This window comes from Scyliorhinus torazame, chromosome 17, assembly GCF_047496885.1.
Source record: "Scyliorhinus torazame isolate Kashiwa2021f chromosome 17, sScyTor2.1, whole genome shotgun sequence".
In the NCBI taxonomy this organism is placed as follows: Eukaryota; Metazoa; Chordata; class Chondrichthyes; order Carcharhiniformes; family Scyliorhinidae; genus Scyliorhinus; species Scyliorhinus torazame.
The window spans coordinates 1670702-1691039 of NC_092723.1; the positions used below are offsets into that span (position 1 = coordinate 1670702).

The 20338-nt window shown below is 53.4% G+C and overlaps 1 protein-coding gene across 1 annotated transcript; it reads right to left on the reverse strand.

Moving 5' to 3' along the window:
* Positions 1-3955: 3955 nt before the first annotated feature.
* On the reverse strand, positions 3956-9722 carry LOC140394548 (interleukin-20-like). Its single transcript, XM_072481906.1, has 6 exons — positions 9695-9722; positions 9307-9491; positions 9150-9212; positions 8635-8787; positions 6555-6629; positions 3956-4039 (listed from the first exon to the last, which is right to left on the reverse strand). The coding sequence occupies exons 1-6, from the start codon at positions 9720-9722 to the stop codon at positions 3956-3958; spliced, it is 588 nt and encodes a 195-aa protein (XP_072338007.1).
* Positions 9723-20338: the final 10616 nt, after the last annotated feature.

Sequence of the window (20338 nt, forward strand, 5' to 3'; positions counted from 1 at the left end):
GTGCTCCTCGCAGATCTGGCAGGGATACGGGCCCCCGCACTTCTGGTTGGGAGACCTCGCATGCGCATGGCGGCGGCCTGCAGCGACATCGACGATGTAGGCCCCCCCCCCGAGATGGCGCGTACCTGCAGATCCGAGCCACCCGAACGCTGCCCCGGCCGCTCATGAGCCCCCCCCACCACCCGTGCTCGACCCCCCCCGCCCGTCACCCGAGGTTCCCGACCGGCGATACGTGGTTAGAACCATGCTGTCGGGAGCTCGGCCAGTTTTGCCCGGAAAATCGCTGGGGGGCATCTGTCAATGGCCCTCCAGCCGCGCCACATAATCCGCGCGCGAGTGATTCCCGGGGACCGGAGAATCGCGGGAGCGGAGCCGGGCACGATTCCCGGGTAAACAACGATTCTCCGCCCCTGCACCAAATGTGATTTTGGCGCGAGGCTGCGGAGAATCCAGCCCCGGTCTATCAGGAGTGATTCCCCTCAAACCTCTGGCAACAGGTTAGCGACCTGTTCAAGGAAAAGCTTTCTACTGGAACAGGTGAAAGTAGACAGGAAGAGAAACAGCAATTCATGGAGCAAAATCAAACATTATTTATTTCAATATTTTATTTCAATAAATAGACCACAATGGATGATACATTATTTTAAAATAAATACTTCACAAATTATGCATTGATGATTATGCATTTACTGATCTTTAGAGTCGTGACGACTGAACCGTGAACTGTATAAAATATATTTTAATAGAAACTTGAAATCCAGGTTTAAAAGCAGTCTAAAAAAAATAATTACAACTGTGTTCAGAAAGAAAAGAAAGCACTTTCACTTATATAGATCCTTTCATCATCCAGGGATGTTGCAAAAGGCTTCACAGCAAGATCACTGGCACAGTGGGAAACATAGCAACCAGATTGTACACAGCAGTCTCACTGACAGCACTCAGATAACTCAGCAGCAAATCTGACCGTTTAATGGTTGAGGGGAAAATGTTGGCTTGATCACCAGGACAGCTTCTTGGCTCTTCACAAACATTGCGAAATAATCTTTTATGTCAACATAAGGCTGTAAAGGAAGTGCCTGTAGTCTTGCAGCACTCCCTCAGTACTGCACTGAAAGGCTCTCCTATATGTTTAAATCCCTGGGGTAAAGTTTGACCGCACAATTTTCTGAGTCGGAGGTGAGGCATTGTTGCATTGCCCTAGGGAGATGGTGGTGCAGTGGTGATGTTACGAGTAATCTGGAGACACAGGCTCTCGGGATGTGGGTACAAGTCCCATCATAGCAGGTCATGGGAATTTAAATTTAAAAAGTGAGGAATTGGAAGTTAGTGTCAATACTGGTGACATAAAGTTATCATAAAACCCATCTAGTTCACAAATTTCCTTGGGGGAAGAAAATCGACCATCCTTACCTGGCCTGGCCTATGTGTCATCCTACATGTCGTTGGTTCTGAAATGGCCAAGCAAGTCTTGCAGCCCAAGGGTAATTAGGGATGGGCAACATCCTAGCCTGCTGAGCCCACATCACCAGAAAAAGTACATTTTAAAAAATCAGCTAAAACTGACACTATGATGGTTATGTTGTAGACTGCAGGACAATTGCAGGCTCAATTCACCAAATAACAAATGCATCTATGACAGAGATTTATTCATTGATGATACTTGACTAGCAGCTAAGTGATAATAATGGTTAGAATGAAATAGCTATTTACTACATAGGTAACATATAATAAAAATAAGTTGAAGGTACAAATACATTTATTACATAAAAGTAAACTCCAACCTCAGTTCTCTGAAGGCAACTAATATTTGTTAATCAACCTTGTTGACTAAGCAAGGAGTCAGGAGGGCTAGAAGGGGTCATGAAAAGGCATTGGCAAATAGGGTTAAGGAAAATCCCAAGGCTTTTTACACTTACATAAAAAGTAAGAGGGTAGCCAGGGAAAGGGTTGGCCCACTGAAGGATAGGCAAGGGAATCTATGTGTGGAGCCAGAGGAAATGGGCGAGGTACTAAATGAATACTTTGCATCAGTATTCACCAAAGAGAAGGAATTGGTAGATGTTGAGTCTGGAGAAGGGGGTGTAGATAGCCTGGGTCACATTGTGATCCAAAAAGACGAGGTGTTGGGTGTCTTAAAAAATATTAAGGTAGATAAGTCCCCAGGGCCGGATGGGATCTACCCCAGAATACTGAAGGAGGCTGGAGAGGAAATTGCTGAGGCCTTGACAGAAATCTTTGGATCCTCGCTGTCTTCAGGGGATGTCCCGGAGGACTGGAGAATAGCCAATGTTGTTCCTCTGTTTAAGAAGGGTGGCAGGGATAATCCCGGGAACTACAGGCCGGTGAGCCTTACTTCAGTGGTAGGGAAATTACTGGAGAGAATTCTTCGAGACAGGATCTACTCCCATTTGGAAGCAAATGGACGTATTAGTGAGAGGCAGCACGGTTTTGTGAAGGGGAGGTCGTGTCTCACTAACTTGATCGAGTTTTTCGAGGAGGTCACTAAGATGATTGATGCAGGTAGGGCAGTAGATGTTGTCTATATGGACTTCAGTAAGGCCTTTGACAAGGTCCCTCATGGTAGACTAGTACAAAAGGTGAAGTCATACGGGATCAGGGGTGAACTGGCAAGGTGGATACAGAACTGGCTAGGCCATAGAAGGCAGAGGGTAGCAATGGAGGGATGCTTTTCTAATTGGAGGGCTGTGACCAGTGGTGTTCCACAGGGATCAGTGCTGGGACCTTTGCTCTTTGTAGTATATATAAATGATTTGGAGGAAAATGTAACTGGTCTGATTAGTAAGTTTGCAGACGACACAAAGGTTGGTGGAATTGCGGATAGCGATGAGGACTGTCTGAGGATACAGCAGGATTTAGATTGTCTGGAGACTTGGGCGGAGAGATGGCAGATGGAGTTTAACCTGGACAAATGTGAGGTAATGCATTTTGGAAGGGCTAATGCAGGTAGGGAATATACAGTGAATGGTAGAACCCTCAAGAGTATTGAAAGTCAAAGAGATCTAGGAGTACAGGTCCACAGATCACTGAAAGGGGCTACACAGGTGGAGAAGGTAGTCAAGAAGGCATACGGCATGCTTGCCTTCATTGGCCGGGGCATTGAGTATAAGAATTGGCAAGTCATGTTGCAGCTGTATAGAACCTTAGTTAGGCCACACTTGGAGTATAGTGTTCAATTCTGGTCGCCACACTACCAGAAGGATGTGGAGGCTTTAGAGAGGGTGCAGAAGAGATTTACCAGAATGTTGCCTGGTATGGAGGGCATAAGCTATGAGGAGCGATTGAATAAACTCGGTTTGTTCTCACTGGAACGAAGGAGGTTGAGGGGCGACCTGATAGAGGTATACAAAATTATGAGGGGCATAGACAGAGTGGATAGTCAGAGGCTTTTCCCCAGGGTAGAGGGGTCAATTACTAGGGGGCATAGGTTTAAGGTGAGAGGGGCAAAGTTTAGAGTAGATGTACGAGGCAAGTTTTTTACGCAGAGGGTAGTGGGTGCCTGGAACTCACTACCGGAGGAGGTAGTGGAGGCAGGGACGATAGGGACATTTAAGGGGCATCTTGACAAATATATGAATAGGATGGGAATAGAAGGATACGGACCCAGGAAGTGTAGAAGATTGTAGTTTAGTCGGGCAGTATGGTCGGCACGGGCTTGGAGGGCCGAAGGGCCTGTTCCTGTGCTGTACATTTCTTTGTTCTTTGTTGTTCTTTGTTCTTGTGCAGAATATTCCAGAACTCAGCACAATATCTAACAGAATAATTGTATAGTTGGTAAAGTGCTATAACTGAGAAATTTATAGTGAGGGGAAAGTTTGAAGAACTCAACAAATGCATTAATTTAATATGTAAATACATTAATTAAATATTAGATGTTCATTCCTCATCCAACTGTTGTTTGGTGTCACATTCTGTCTTTTGAACCCTGCAATGGTTCTCAGTTGCGGTGAGATTGTGCCATCCAATGAATCAGGAAATTCACTTCACCAATGGCTTTTATTGCAGCTGCATTAAAATCCAGCTGAAGAAGATCAGAAATATATTCATTAATAACAATTGGTAAGAGCCCAGTGATAATGAGTCAGAGGAGATAGTTATTTTCTTTGATGTCTTCCCTTCAGTCAACATCTACCTTTTCTTCAGCGCCATGAAACACCAGATGGCTTTGTCAATGGCCACAGTTCCAAATGTGTTGCTGTCAGATTGTTGCAGGTTAGTGTGGATTCTTATAGCCCTTACTCCCAGACCCCTGGAATTCCTGTCAACTCTAGCTGACCGTCTAGTGAAATGAAATGACCTTATTGTCACAAGTAGGCTTCAAATGAAGTTACTGTGAAAAGCCCCTAGTCGCCACATTCCAGCGCCTGTTCGGGGAGGCTGTTACAGGAATCGAACCGTGCTGCTGGCCTGGTCTGCTTTTAAAGCCAGCGATTTAGCCCTGTGCTAAACAGCCCCCAGTGGCTCAAAGGGGAACATGTGCTAAGACGAGCAAGGAGGGGACATGAGAAGTATTTGGCGGGTAGGATCAAGGAAAACCCAAAAGCTTTCTATAGGTATGTCAGGAATAAGCGAATGACTAGGGAAAGAGTAGGACCAGTCAAGGACAGGGATGGGAAGTTGTGTGTGGAGTCTGAAGAGATAGGCGAGATACTAAATGAATATTTTTCGTCAGTTTTCACTCAGGAAAAAGATAATGTTGTGGAGGAGAATGCTGAGACCCAGGCTAATAGAATAGATGGCATTGAGGTACGTAGGGAAGAGGTGTTGGCAATTCTGGACAGGCTGAAAATAGATAAGTCCCCGGGTCCTGATGGGATTTATCCTAGGATTCTCTGGGAGGCCAGGGAAGAGATTGCTGGACCTTTGGCTTTGGTTTTTATGTCATCATTGGCTACAGGAATAGTGCCAGAGGACTGGAGGATAGCAAATGTGGTCCCTTTGTTCAAGAAGGGGAGCAGAGACAACCCTGGCAACTATAGACCGGTGAGCCTCTCGTCTGTAGTGGGTAAAGTCTTGGAGGGGATTATAAGAGACAAGATTTATAATCATCTAGATAGGAATAATATGATCAGGGATAGTCAGCATGGCTTTGTGAAGGGTAGGTCATGCCTCACAAACCTTATTGAGTTCTTTGAGAAGGTGGCTGACCAGGTAGACGAGGGTAGAGCAGTTGATGTGGTGTATATGGATTTCAGCAAAGCGTTTGATAAGGTTCCCCACGGTAGGCTATTGCAGAAAATACGGAGGCTGGGGATTGAGGGTGATTTAGAGATGTGGATCAGAAATTGGCTAGCTGAAAGAAGACAGAGGGTGGTGGTTGATGGGAGATGTTCAGAATGGAGTTCAGTTACAAGTGGAGTACCACAAGGACCTGTTCTGGGGCCGTTGCTGTTTGTCATTTTTATCAATGACCTAGAGGAAGGCGCAGAAGGGTGGGTGAGTAAATTTGCAGACGATACTAAAGTCGGTGGTGTTGTCGATAGTGTGGAAGGAGGTAGCAGGTTACAGAGGGATATAGATAAGCTGCAGAGCTGGGCTGAGAGGTGGCAAATGGAGTTTAATGTAGAGAAGTGTGAGGTGATTCACTTTGGAAGGAATAACAGGAATGCGGAATATTTGGCTAATGGTAAAGTTCTTGGAAGTGTGGATGAGCAGAGGGATCTAGGTGTCCATGTACATAGATCCCTGAAAGTTGCCACCCAGGTTGATAGGGTTGTGAAGAAGGCCTATGGAGTGTTGGCCTTTATTGGTAGAGGGATTGAGTTCCGGAGTCAGGAGGTCATGTTGCAGCTGTACAGAACTCTGGTACGGCCGCATTTGGAGTATTGCGTACAGTTCTGGTCACCGCATTACAGGAAGGACGTGGAGGCTTTGGAGCGGGTGCAGAGGAGATTTACCAGGATGTTGCCTGGTATGGAGGGAAAATCTTATGAGGAAACGCTGATGGACTTGAGGTTGTTTTCGTTGGAGAGAAGAAGGTTAAGAGGAGACTTAATAGAGGCATACAAAATGATCAGGGGGTTAGATAGGGTGGACAGTGAGAACCTTCTCCCGCGGATGGAAATGGCTGGCACGAGGGGACATAGCTTTAAACTGAGGGGTAATAGATATAGGACAGAGGTCAGAGGTAGGTTCTTTACGCAAAGAGTAGTGAGGCCGTGGAATGCCCTACCTGCTACAGTAGTGAACTCGCCAACATTGAGGGCATTTAAAAGTTTATTGGATAAGCATATGGATGATAATGGCATAGTGTAGGTTAGATGGCTTTTGTTTCGGTGCAACATCGTGGGCCGAAGGGCCTGTACTGTGCTGTATCGTTCTATGTTCTATGTTCTATGTTCTATGCCAAACGGGGGCAAGAACACTCACTTTGACTTTGTCATTTACAATTTGCCTTTACCCATGTGTTCTCTAATGAAATCACAGCTGACTTAAACTTCAGGCTTAGGGGACTTGAAGAATACTGGATACAATTAAAGGTGTAACGTGAATATTTTCACTCTTTCAGAAGTGAAGTGAAAAGTATGTCAACTTACATTTTCAAAAGCATTGTGAATCTGCTCTATCCGGACTTTGGATTCTTCTCCACAAGGACAATTTAACTCTGCACTCTGTCCGAAAGAGAGGAAAAAACAAGAGGTGTGAACTCAAGAACCATTCTAAACACGCAGATAATAACAGTTAAATTGACATGTTAGCTTCTCTCTCACCTAGTGACATATGAGGCTCGCAAAGCTTTTATGTTTGTGTCTGTTTTCAGAGCTAATTTTTCCCTGGAATCAGTCACTAGCCTGTTTCCAGAGGCTACAGTTTGAGGGGCAGCATTTTATATCGAGCAAAGCTGGCCAGGAGATCCTGCTGATCTAACCGCCTATCAGGGGCACATTGGAAGGATTTACAAGTTGATGATCACCCTGTTGGGCCACATTAAGAATGCACATTCCTGACCATCAGGTCTGGAGGTGGAGCCTGAACACAGAGTTGCTGACTCTGAGTTGGGATGCTATCACTGTGACACAAGTCTTCCAACAGCAAATTAATCACTTCTAATTCTGGCTGGTGACTGATAAATGCTCACTACTTATTTCTACCCATACCGGCTGAGGTTATTTATGAAGGTCCCGCCTTCTCAATCTTGCCCCTCGCCTGAGGTGTGGTGACCCTCGGGTTAAATCACCACCAGTCAGCTCTCCCCCTCAAAGGGGAAAGCAGCCTCTGGTCGACTGGAATTATGTTTCCATTAGCAGGGGAGACTAGGACCCGGGGGCACAGCCTTAGAATAAATGGGAGTCACTTTAGAACAGAGATGAGGAGAAATTTCTTCAGCCAGAGAGTGGTGGGTCTGTGGAATTCATTGCCACAGAGGGCGGTGGAGGCCGGGACGTTGAGTGTCTTTAAGACAGGAGTTGATAAATTCTTGATTTCTCGAGGAATTAAGGGCTATGGAGAGAGAGCGGGTAAATGGAGTTGAAATCAGCCATGATTGAATGGTGGAGTGGACTCGATGGGCCGAATGGCCTTACTTCCACTCCTATGTCTTATGGTCTTGTGGTCTTATGGCAACTTTACTTTTACTTATTTATTATTTTTTTAAATTGAAAAACAGTCATTTAAATTAACAATACAATAGCTCATAAGCACTTAAATATATTTTAAATGTAAGTGTCACCACAGTCCCAATGGACTATAGGCTGCTCTGCCCTTTGAGAGCTGACTGGTGGTGATTAAACCTGAGGGTCACCACACCTCAGGCGAGGGGCAAGTTTGAGAAGACGAGGCCTTAATGACTCACCTTATTGAACCTGTGCTGTTGGTGTCACTCCGCACCATGAACCAGCTGTCAGCCCACCTCCACACATTATTACACTCAAATTATTAAATAGCCTATCTCAGCTTTGCAGTGCATCAAAGAGCTTCATATCTATCTTATCAACTTTCAGAAACATCTCAAAGCATTCCCGGTATCATGAGTTTGATTGTTGAATGTAGGGCAAATAAAAATGAGTCGAATCCCCGCAGTGCCGAAGGAGCCATTTGGCCCATCAAGTCAGCACTGACCCTCTGAAAGAGCTCCCGACTTAGACCCTAATGTAAACCCGTAACCTAACCTGCCCATCCCTAGACACTAATGGGCAATCTAGCATGGCCAATCCACCTAACCTGCACATCTTTGGACTTTGGGAGGAAACCGGAGCACCCGGAGGAAACCCACGCAGACACGAGGAGAACGTGCAGACTCCGCACCGACAGTGACCCAAAGCTGGGATTGAACTCGGGTCCCTGTGAGGCAGCCGTGCTAACCACTGTGCCACCATGTTGCCCAAGTGTAGAATAAAAGCAAATGACTGCAGATGCTGGAATCTGAAGCAAAAACAGAAATGCTGGACAATCACAGCAAGTCTGACAGCCTCTGTGGAGAGAGAAGGGAGCTAACATTTCCAGTCTAGACAACTCTTCCTCAAGCCCTCTGACAAAGAATCATCCGGACTCAAAACAAGCAATGTTGGTCAAGTAACAGGTCTTGGAAGTTGGGTGAAATTCTTGGTGAATCTGGGCAACACTCAGTCACAAACGTATCATCTCTAACACTTGAAGACTCCAATTCAGGCCACTTACACACTGCCGTAGATCTCGCTTGATGCTGAGGAAGGAGTTGGCCAGCCTACTAGTCGTCCTCTCCATGAGGGAGTTGGATGGAGTGTGATGTTTGAAGACGGTCTCCACATAGAATCTCAACATGTGGCGCAGGAAACAGCAGCTCTCCTGTGCCTGGGAATGAAACAGGGACAGTGAGGTTTGTCAGTTCACAGCCTTGCCTCAATGTCCAAGGAGCACATTTTATTGATTAACCAGAATGCACATTCCTTAAATAACTCATAAGAACTACTACCTGTTTTATTAATCAAATTATTTAATCTGAAATACAAAACCTACTTGACTACAGAAATATTTAATGATATGGCAATAATCAGGATCATATTGATATCCATAAACTATGACCAACGTTTACTTCAAAATCATCAACTAAATTAAATGTAAAATGCAACTAGAGGGATTGTAAGATTATCAAACGGGAAATGTTTAATTTTGCATCAAAACGCAGACCACACAGTCCCTGTCACAAGGAGTACCTCAATGCCATGAAGAATAGATTCAGTTAGAAGCCTGGTGTCAATAATGGTATCTTCTGCTTGCTGTCAAAACAAAACATTGTTTGATTTCATCCACACGGAAAATAAGTTTCATTCAAAAGCCAACAATCAAGGTGCGCCTGAGAGCTTCACTTACAATAATGTGCTTGATTTCTGAGAAGTAATCTCGGATTTCTTGTAAATTCACCATCAATGAACATTGTCCAAAATGCAATCTCTGGGGTTCAGCATCCACAGGCTGGTAGATTCGACCCGAAAGAGCCAATAAGAAAACTGTACCCAAACCTTTCATCTTAGCCGGCAGCAGTTTCGAGAATGAAGCTGGAATGGATTTAAGAAAAGAACAATGGGTGATATCCTCAGTGTTAAACAGTTCCTGACACCTTCAAATGATTGTTATTGAATTTATGGAAAATACAGTCAACTGATTGGAAACAGTTTGGAGAATGGACCCATTTAGTCTACAATTCACAATCTGCCAGCAGTGTATTCTGATCCTCTGCTGACTCTTTCTCACCACAAACCTGCCGTCGATTCCGCTGTAAAATCCATTGTTCATCTTATTAATAAAAGGTCGCTTAAATTTCATATTTTATTTTGCCATCTTTAACTTGTTAGAATTGTTAGTCTTCAATTCCCGCATCTCGCCCCTGATCTAATTGTGCATTGTGTGGAAATGTTAAACATCTCCATCAAGTTTCCTCTCGCCCTTTGGGAAGTTGCTCCCTGGATTCAGGAATCACCCCCCAGCTCTATCTGATTATTCTTACTCGCCAACATTTAGCTGCCATTGAATCCCGACAGGGCAGATAATAGCGGTGATAAACCTGGTTGTAAAAAGTGAACTTTATTTCACTATTATTCAGCTTCATTCTGCAGCCAGACAGCGCGCTCTGGGTTGCATTCATCGAGCGTCCCAGCTGAGAATTAACTTGCCAAACAACAAGAATTAACAGGAATTCAGGATTGGTTCCCAGATTACCACCTTCCCTCCAGACATTCATCTCTTCCATTTCAAAAGGGATGCGCACCAAAAAGTTTTATTTCAATGTATCTCCCAGAACTAAACTTTTCCTGGACAAAAGCCATGACTTAAAGTTAGTCAACCGATTCCACCTGGAAAAAGTCCCATTTATATTTTCTAATAGTTCTCGGAGCGAATGTGGGCTAACAGTTGGCTGGAGCAGTTTACCTGAGTTCTGGCTGCTTGTCCCTTGGGTTTAGCGTTGCCCCTTTATACCCCTTGCAGAGAGGAGTGGGCATTTCTGCTCATCATTCACTTGAAAGGAATGGGGAAAAATCGCATTTAATTCACAATTTACGCAAATCGGATGCTGCAATGTACAACGGTTCTCCAGCTATGTTGAAATTATTTTCCAATTAACCAATTATGAGTTATTAGACAATGTGAAGTTAATTAGGTTCCTTAAAGTGATCGTGGATTTGTCCCAACAATATCTAACAGCAAAAATGGAAAAGGGAAATCCAACCATTCAATTAGATTAGAGCATGTTCAGAATTGCCTTTAACGTTTGCAAGGATTTGAATTGCTTCATCGCCCCCGAATAAGCGATTGTCCATGACACAGAGACCAGTAAATATGTTCAGTTTAAAGTGTGGCAACCCCCCCCCCCCCCCAGATTATATCCTGTTATTAAAAGAAACGAGTTTTTAACACAATTTAGCAGAACTGCCAATGCTTTGGTCCATTTCATCATCTCTGGGTCAGGCTTTATTCTACATACCCATAATACAGAGTTCTCTACCTTAAGCAGCTGTCCAAATCCCTTTTACAATCATCTGGGGAATCAGTCACCACAACTTCATGATGTGGAGATGCCGGCGTTGGACTGGGGTGAGCACAGTAAGAAGTCTGACAGCACCAGGTTAAAGTCCAACAGGTTTGAGTCGAATCACTAGCTTTCGGATTACAGCATATATATATGTTTCTGGAACCCACCTCTTCACACCTGATGAAGGAGCTGGGCTCCGAAAGCTAGTGATTCGAAGCAAACCTGTTGGACTTTAACCTGGTGTTGTAAGACTTCTTACCACAATTTCAGGTAGAACATTCCAGATCCCAACAACTCTGAATAAAAAAAATCTCCTCATTCCCATCTTTATCAAGTGTTTTCCAACTCACTATTTCTAGTTATTGACTCATTGAACTCATTGGCCAGGGAGAGCAAGGTTCCTCTACCAATCAAAAAACTTACATCATCTTGAGAACCTCCTAACCTTCTCTGTTCTCAGGAAAACAGCTTCAACTTATCCAATTTCTCCTCATAACTGAAGTTTCACAGCTTTGGAAACACCCTTGTCCACCTCCTCTGCAGCCTTTCTAAGGCCTCTCCATCTTTCCTGTTGAGTCCAGAATTGTCTGCAATACTCCAGCTGACACCTAGCCAGCGTTATATAAATCATCATCATAGAATTTACAGTGCAGAAGGAGGCCATTCGGCCCATCAAGTCTGCACCGGCTCTTGGAAAGAGCACCCTACCCAAGGTCAACACCTCCACCCTATCCCCATAACCCAGTAACCCCACCCAACACTAAGGGAAATTTTGGACACTAAGGGCAATTTATCATGGCCAATCCACCTAACCTGTACATCTTTGGACTGTGGGAGGAAACCGGAGCACCTGGAGGAAGCCCACGCACACACGGGGAGGATGTGCAGACTCCGCACCAGACAGTGACCCAAGCCGGAATCGAACCTGGGACCCTGGAGCTGTGAAGCAATTGTGCTAACCACCATGCTACCATGCTGCCCTTGATCTGTTTGCTTTAATAATTGATTCCTCTACGTAACCTCTAGGATAGAGAATTCCTAAAATATATTACTAACCTCCAGTAACCCACACAACCTTTGAACCATCAAATGTGTTGCCATCTCAAAGATTTTTGTATATGGATATAGAGGCTCTGTCCACTCAAACTTTTCAAAATTGTGACACTTCTGATATTCTACATCATTGCACATTTTTTCACATTTAACACCATCTGCCAATACTTTGGTCCAGTTCCCATCTCATATGTTTCTATCATCCTGAAGCCTATAATAGTTATATCACTATCGACTATTTGGCCAAGTTTACCACCGCAAAGTTTAGAATGTTGCTCCCTACACCTGAGTCTAGGTCTCTGTGCTACTGGGATAGTTTAGGTTGCTGTCTTATTTTGGGTTATTTTAAGGTTCTGGAAAGCTGGGGCGTCATTCTCCGACCCCCCGCCGGGTCGGAGAATGGCCGTTGGCCGCCGTGAATCCCGCCCCCGCCCCCGCCGAAGTCTCCGAAGGGAGAAAAGTCGGCGGGGCGTTAATAGCGCCGCTGCCGCGGAGAATGTCACGGGTCTGCGCAAGGCAGCCGATTTTCGGCCTGCCGATATTCTCCCTTCCGGATGGGCCGAAGTCCCGTCGACGTGATGACCGTTCACGTCGACGTGAATCAAACCTCCTTTTCATCGGCGTGACCCGGTGCTCCAGGCTCACGCCGACCAGTGAGGAGGTGAGTGACGGCCTGGGGGGTTGGCTCTGGGCAGGAAATGGCGTGGCCGCAGACTGATTGCGTGAGGAGAGGTGTGTCTCGGCTTGTGTGTGTGTGTGTGCGGCGGGGGGGGGGGGGTGGTTAGAGTAGGCTGGGCTCCGGGGGAGTGCCGGGAGGGGGTCTGTGCCGGGGTGGAGGTTGGGGGTTGGGGGGGTCCGTGCCGGGGTGGAGGTTGGGGGTTGGGGGGGGGTCCGTGCTGGGGTGGAGGTTGGGGAGGGGGTCCGTGCTGGGGTGGAGGCTGGGGGGGGGTTCCGTGCCAGGGTGGAGGTTGGGGGTTGGGGGGGGTCCGTGCTGGGGTGGAGGTTGGGGAGGGGGTCCGTGCCGGAGTGAAGGTTGGGGGGGGGGTCCGTGCTGGGGTGGAGGTTGGTGGTTGGGGGGGGTCCGTGCTGGGGTGGAGGTTGGGGAGGGGGTCCGTGCCGGGGTGGAGGTTGGGGGGGGGTCCGTGCCGGGGTGGAGGTTGGGGGGGGGTCCGTGCTGGGGTGGAGGTTGGGGGTTGGGGGGGGTCCGTGCTGGGGTGGAGGTTGGGGAGGGGGTCAGTGCCGGGGTGGAGGTTGGGGGGGGGGGTCCATGCCGGGGTGGAGGTTGGGGGGGGTGTCCGTGCTGGGGTGGAGGTTGGGGGTTGCGGGGGGGTCCGTGCTGGGGTGGAGGTTGGGGAGGGGGTCCGTGCCGGGGTGGAGGTTGGGGGGGGGGTCCATGCCGGGGTGGATGTTGGGGGGGGTCCGTGCTGGGGTGGGGGTTGGGGGTTGGGGGGGGTCCGTGCTGGGGTGGAGGTTGGGGAGGGGGTCCGTGCCGGGGTGGAGGTTGGGGGGGGTCCATGCCGGGTTGGATGTTGGGGGGGGGGGTCCGTGCTGGGGTGGAGGTTGGGGGTTGGGGGGGGGTCCGTGCTGGGGTGGAGGTTGGGGAGGGGGTCCGTGCCGGGGTGGAGGTTGTGGGGTGTCCGTGCCGGGGTGGAGGTTGGGGGGGGTCCGTGCTGGGGTGGAGGTTGGGGGTTGGGGGGGGTCCGTGCCGGGGTGGAGGTTGGGGGGGGGGTCCGTGCTGGGGTGGAGGTTGGGGGCTGGGGGGGGTCCGTGCTGGGGTGGAGGTTGGGGAGGGGGTCAGTGCCGGGGTGGAGGTTGGGGGGGGTTCCTTGCCGGGGTGGAGGTTGGGGGGGGGGTCCGTGCTGGGGTGGAGGTTGGGGGTTGGGGGGATCCGTGCTGGGGTGGAGGTTGGGGAGGGGGTCCGTGCCGGGGTGGAGGTTGGGGGGGGTGTCCGTGCCGGGGTGGAGGTTGAGGGGCGGTCCGTGCTGGGGTGGAGGTTGGGGTTTGGGGGGGGTCCGTGCTGGGGTGGAGGTTGGGGAGGGGGTCCGTGCCGGGGTGGAGGTTGGGGGGGGGGGTCCGTGCCGGGGTGGAGGATGGGGGGGGGGGTCCGTGCTGGGGTGGAGGTTGGGGGTTGGGGGGGGTCCGTGCTGGGGTGGAGGTTGGGGAGGGGGTCCGTGCCGGGGTGGAGGTTGGGGGGGGGGGTCCGTGCCAGGGTGGAGGTTGGGGGGGGTCCGTGCTGGGGTGGAGGTTGGGGAGGGGGTCCGTGCCGGGGTGGAGGTTGGGGGGGGGTCCGTGACGGGGTGGAGGTTGGGGGGGGGGGTCCGTGCTGGGGTGGAGGTTGGGGGTTGGGTGGGGTCCGTGCTGGGGTGGAGGTTGGGGAGGGGGTCCGTGCCGGGGTGGAGGTTGGGGGGGGCCCGTGCCGGGGTGGAGGTTGGGGTGGTCCATGCTGGGGTGGAGGTTGGGGGTTGGGGGGGGTCCGTGCTGGGGTGGAGGTTGGGGAGGGGGCCCGTGCTGGGGTGGAGGTTGGGGGGGGTCCGTGCCGGGGTGGAGGTTGGGGGTTGGGGAGGGGGTCCGTGCCGGGGTGGAGGTTGGGGGGGGGGGTCCGTGCTGGGGTGGAGGTTGGGGGTTGGGGTGGGTCCGTGCCGGGGTGGAGGTTGGGGGTTGGGGAGGGGGTCCGTGCCGGGGTGGAGGTTGGGGGGGGGTCCGTGCTGGGGTGGAGGTTGGGGGTTGGGGTGGGTCCGTGCCGGGGTGGAGGTTGGGGAGGGGGTCCGTGCTGAGGAGGGTGATGGGAGGGCAAATGAGTTGGTCCACCTGGCCAGGTGCCAGCCTCCAACAGTTGGGCCCATGCGGTCCATGCCACCTGGCTGGGGGGAGGAGGGGATATGGGCAATGATGACATGTCGTCGTTCCCCTCTCCCCCACCAGGCCGTCATGTTTTCAGACCATCCAGCGATGTTGGCCACCGTGGTGGCAGCCGCTCATGTCTATGTTGCCCTGGATGAGGAGGAGGAGGAGGAGGAGGAGCGTGCCAGAGAGGCGGCGCAGGCTGCCGCAGAGGGGCAGGCGGCAGCCGCCCAGGCTGGAGGGACACCTGACCGACAGGACGAGGGGGGGGGAGGAGGACGTCGCGGCCCCACGGCAACGGAGGCACCCGAGGGCGCCCCGTGTGTCCCGGCCCCGGCAGTCATACCAGGACCTCACGGACCGGGAATGCAGGAGGAGACTCCGGATGAGCCGGGAAACCGTGGCACACATCTGCCACCTGCTGGCACACCTGTCACCGCGTGGCACTGGCGGGGGGACACCCTCTCCCCGTGTCCGTCAAGGTTACGGTGGCCCTGAACTTTTATGCAACGGGGTCATTCCAGGCACCGAGTGGGGACCTGTCTGGCATATCGCAGACATCGGTGCACCGGTGCATCCGGGCAGTGACAGATGCCCTTTATGCCATGGCGCACCGCTACATCCGCTTCCCCGTGGACCGGGCCAGCCAAGATGCCCGGGCCGTGGGCTTCTCTGCCGTTGCCGGGTTCCCCATGGTCCAGGGCGCGATCGATGGGATGCACGTCGCCGTGCGGCCACCTGCAGATAACAGGGCCGTGTTCACTAATAGGAAGGGGACCTATTCGATGAACGTACAGGTGGTCTGCGACCACCGCATGATGATCCTGCACGTCTGCGCCCGTCACCCAGGCAGTGTACACGACTCATTCGTGTTGTCGCGGTCATCCATCCCCGGCATGTACGAGGGACGCCATCCCCGGCTGAGGGGCTGGTTGCTGGGCGACAGGGGCTACCCATTGCGATCGTGGCTGATGACGCCTATACGGAGGCCACGCAATGAGGCGGAGAACCGCTACAATGATGCCCATGTAGCGACAAGGGGAGTGATCGAGAGGTGCTTTGGCGTGCTGAAGATGCGTTTCAGGTGCCTGGACCTCTCTGGGGGCGCCCTCCAGTATCGGTCAGATAGGGTCGGCCGCATCATTGTGGTGTGCTGCGTCCTGCACAACATAGCCCAGCAGAGGGGCGATGTGCCGCAGGCAGAGGAGGGCGGAGTGGAGGAGCAGCAGGAAGAGGCGCAGTCCTCCCCAGATGAGGGGGATGGGGGCAATGGTCAGGGCAGACGGGGTAGACACAGGCGGGTGGCTGTCCACCGTTACCGGCTGGCCCAGCGGGCACGGGACAGACTGATAGCCGCCCGCTTCACTGACTAGATGGGCGTGGGAATCGGGTAGGATGGCCACAGACCGCACACCATGGCAACAGCCGACCACCCACACCCCCACCCATCCACCCACCCAGCACCCTCACCCCCCTCCCCAACCCCACATACCCCACCCGCATGCACACCACCCCCCCCCAATTGCCGATCCACCGGCGGCACAACGGGCCGGGCTCACCCAGTTGCGGGTGGACGCGTGTCTATCGCAGGCCATGGAGGATGATGACAACCCGCCCTGCGATGAGCTCCTGGCTCTACATCGTTGGACTATGTCTGACCCATGGCCACAGTACCACCATCCACCCGGACCATCCCTGCATGCGGCTGTGACACTGCAGCGCACGGTCCCGTCCTCTGCCCGGGGGATGTTGATGGCGGCCCAGGGGGAAGGGGGCAGACTCACCTGGGGCTGAGGTAAGACCACCCCTCACACACACACTTGCACTCAACGTACATGACACGCCCGCACACTTTGGACAGAGCACAAAGGCAGCTTCGGTAGGTGTAACATTGACTTTAATAACCAAAGGAGTTCATGCACGTGCCCTAGCCCCTAAAACTCATCTGTGCCTTGCACCCGTGCCAACTTACTCAGTGTCTAATTGTTTGGCCTTACGGGCCCTTTGACTACGTCTACGTGGTTCCCCAGACGGTACAGCAGAACTGGAGGTGGACTCCTGTGATTCCTGCCCTCTGACACTGGATCCCTTTGGCGGCCGTTTCCTGGGACGTCCTGGCCTAGATGGGCCAGGCTGCGGCCCGGGCAACTGGGATGGCGAGCTGCCAGCCTGTCCTGCCCGTTGCCCACCCGATGCACCTGGGACGGAAGGGGGGGAGTCCGAGGTGTCGCGGTGTACCGGGACCTCCCCTACAGAGGGAGCCGGGACGGACCACACCACCTCCTCCTCCCTCGGGGTGCCCGATGGCCCCCAGGCCTCTACATGGGTGGGGGATGCGAACGGACTGGCCATCCGACGCGCCCCCGACATCTGGCGCTGCCAGTCCTGGAGGCCCGTGCTGGTATCGACAGGGGTCTGCAGGTTTGCAGTCATGGAGCCCAGGGGGTTGTCGAACCCTGTCTGTGACTGTGCGACGCCGGCTCGCACATGGCCACTGGCGCCGATGCCCTCAGCGATGGCCTGCTGAGACTGGGCCATGGCCTGCTGAGACTGGGCCATGGCCTGCAGAGACTGGGCCATGGCCTGCAGAGACTGGGCTATGGCCTGCTGAGACTGGGCCATGGCCTGCTGAGACTGGGCTATGGCGTTGAGTGCCTCTGCCATCTGGCACTGGCACTGGCTCATGGCCTCCTGTGAGAGGGCAGCCATTTCCTGGGCCACAGACGCCGCCTGCACGGAAGGCCCCAGGCCTCGCAAACCGTTCCCCATGTCTGACACCGTCGCACCCATTGCCTCCACCGCGGACGCCACCCATGCGGTGTCAGCCTGGGTGGCACGCATGACCGGGACCACTCCCAGATCCTGGACGCGGGTGGACTCCTCCACCTGCGACCGCAGCCGCCGCAAGCCACCCGTCACCCTATTCGCTCGTCTCCGTGTCGGTGGTTGCATCGGATCTATGTGTGGGTGTGGTAACTCCAGGAACCCGGGATCCATCTGGGCGGCAGATGTTCGCTTGGGCTGGGCTGCCCTCCGACCGCCCGGTCCCTCTGCTGCTCCTACCTCCACCTGCTGTACCGGGACGGCTGTGTTGTGCGCACCAGTGAGTGTACCAGACGCCTCATCACTAAAGTGCCCAACCGTGGTGAGTGTTTCTGCGATGGTGGAGGGTGTTGGTGACAGCAGTGGCGTTGTGTCGTGCTCTTTGTCCCACTCTGACTCCATGGCACTTTGGGGTGGGGGTTCGTCTCCACCCATCCACCCTGAGTCACTGTCCGGTATTTCGTCTTCCCGGGTAGGGGTGTCCTGGGTAGTGCTGTCCCGGGTAGTGCTGTCCCGGGTAGTGCTGTCCCGGGTAGGGGTGTCCTGGGTAGTGCTGTCCCGGGTAGGGGTGTCCTGGGTAGTGCTGTCCCGGGTAGTGCTGTCCCGGGTAGTGCTGTCCCGGGTAGGGGTGTCCTGGGTAGTGCTGTCCCGGGTAGTGGTGTCCCGGGTAGGGGTGTCCTGGATAGTGGTGTCCTGGGTAGTGGTGTCCTGGCTCGGATGTGACGGGGGCTTGTGGCTGCCCCCCTCATCGCTGGGTGGTCGCTCCCGCACGTGACGGGGGTGTCGTCTCCCTGTTGCTCCAGGTCTCTCCGTCCCCCGTGGTGTGCGAGGGGCATCCTGCGGGCGTCGCATGCTGGAGGGTCTGGGTCTCTCCGTCTCCCGTGGTCTCCGAGGGGCATCCTGCGGGCGTCGCATGCTGGAGGGTGCGGGTCTCTCCGTCTCCCGTGGTCTCCGAGGGGCATCCTGCGGGCGTCGCATGCTGGAGGGTGCGGGTCTCTCCGTCTCCTGTGGTCTCCGAGGGGCATCCTGCGGGCGTCGCATGCTGGAGGGTGCGGGTCTCTCCGTCTCCCGTGGTCTCCGAGGGGCATCCTGCGGGCGTCGCATGCTGGAGGGTGCGGGTCTCTCCGTCTCCTGTGGTCTCCGAGGGGCATCCTGCGGGCGGTGTGCATCTGCGGGGATGGGTGCCTGGACGTTTGGTCCTGCGATACACAATGAAGCATGCATGGTTAGACATCAGGCAGTGATCAGGTGATACGGGGGAGGGGGATATAGGGGAGGGGGGATATGGGGACGGGCTGTCGGTGGCTCACTTGCTCGTGGGCCCCCGACCTCTGCATCAGCAACCTCCCGGTCCTCAGGTCCGCCAGCCAGTTCCAGGGCCCTTTCCTCGTGTACGGTCAGTGGCCTCTCATCAGCGGGCCCTCCTCCAGTCCTCACATGCTCCCTATTGTTGTGTGCGCGCTTCTCCTGGGGGGGGGGGGGTGGGGGTGGTGGCAGGGGTAAAAGGCAACAGTGTTAGGCAGGTATATGAATGCACACCATCGGTTGCGCGTGCATTGCAGAGGTTAAGGTTAGGGCTGGATTCACTTGGGGATATGGGGGATATGGGGGATATGGGGGAGGAGGGATATGGGGGAGGGGGATATGGGGGATATGGGGGAGGGGGATATGGGGGATATGGGGGAGGGGGGATATGGGGGATATTGGGGAGGGGGATATGGGGGAGGGGGGATATGGGGGAGGGGGGATATGGGGGAGGGGGGGTATGGGGGATATGGGGGAGGGGGGATATGGGGGAGGGGGGATATGGGGGAGGGGGGATATGGGGGATATGGGGGAGGGGGGATATGGGGGAGGGGGGATATGGGGGAGGGGGGATATGGGGGATATGGGGGAGGGGGGATATGGGGGATATGGGGGAGGGGGGATATGGGGATATGGGGGAGGGGGGATATGGGGAGGGGGGGATATGGGGGAGGGGGGATATGGGGGAGGGGGGATATGGGGAGGGGGGGATATGGGGAGGGGGGATATGGGGGAGGGGGGATATGGGGGATATGGGGGAGGGGGGATATGGGGGAGGGGGGATATGGGGGATATGGGGAGGGGGGATATGGGGGATATGGGGGAGGGGGATATGGGGATATGGGGGAGGGGGGATATGGGGGATATGGGGGAGGGGGATATGGGGGATATTGGGGAGGGGGATATTGGGGAGGGGGGATATGGGGGAGGGGGGATATGGGGGATATGGGGAGGGGGGATATGGGGGAGGGCGGATATGGGGGAGGGGGGATATGGGGGAGGGGGTATATGGGGGAGGGGGGATATGGGGGATATGGGGAGGGGGGATATGGGGAGGGGGATATGGGGGATATGGGGGATGGGGATATGGGGGAGGGGGGATATGGGGGTTATGGGGAGAGGGGATATGGGGGAGGGGGATATGGGGGAGGGGGGATATGGGGGAGGGGGGATATGGGGGAGGGGGGATATGGGGGATATGGGGATATGGGGGAGGGGGGATATGGGGGAGGGGTGATATGGGGGAGGCTCACCCTGCCTGCTCTGACGAGGTCGTTCACCTTCTTGTGGCACTGGGTGCCTGTTCGTGGTGTCAGGGTCACAGCGGTGACGGCCTCTGCCACTTCCCTCCAC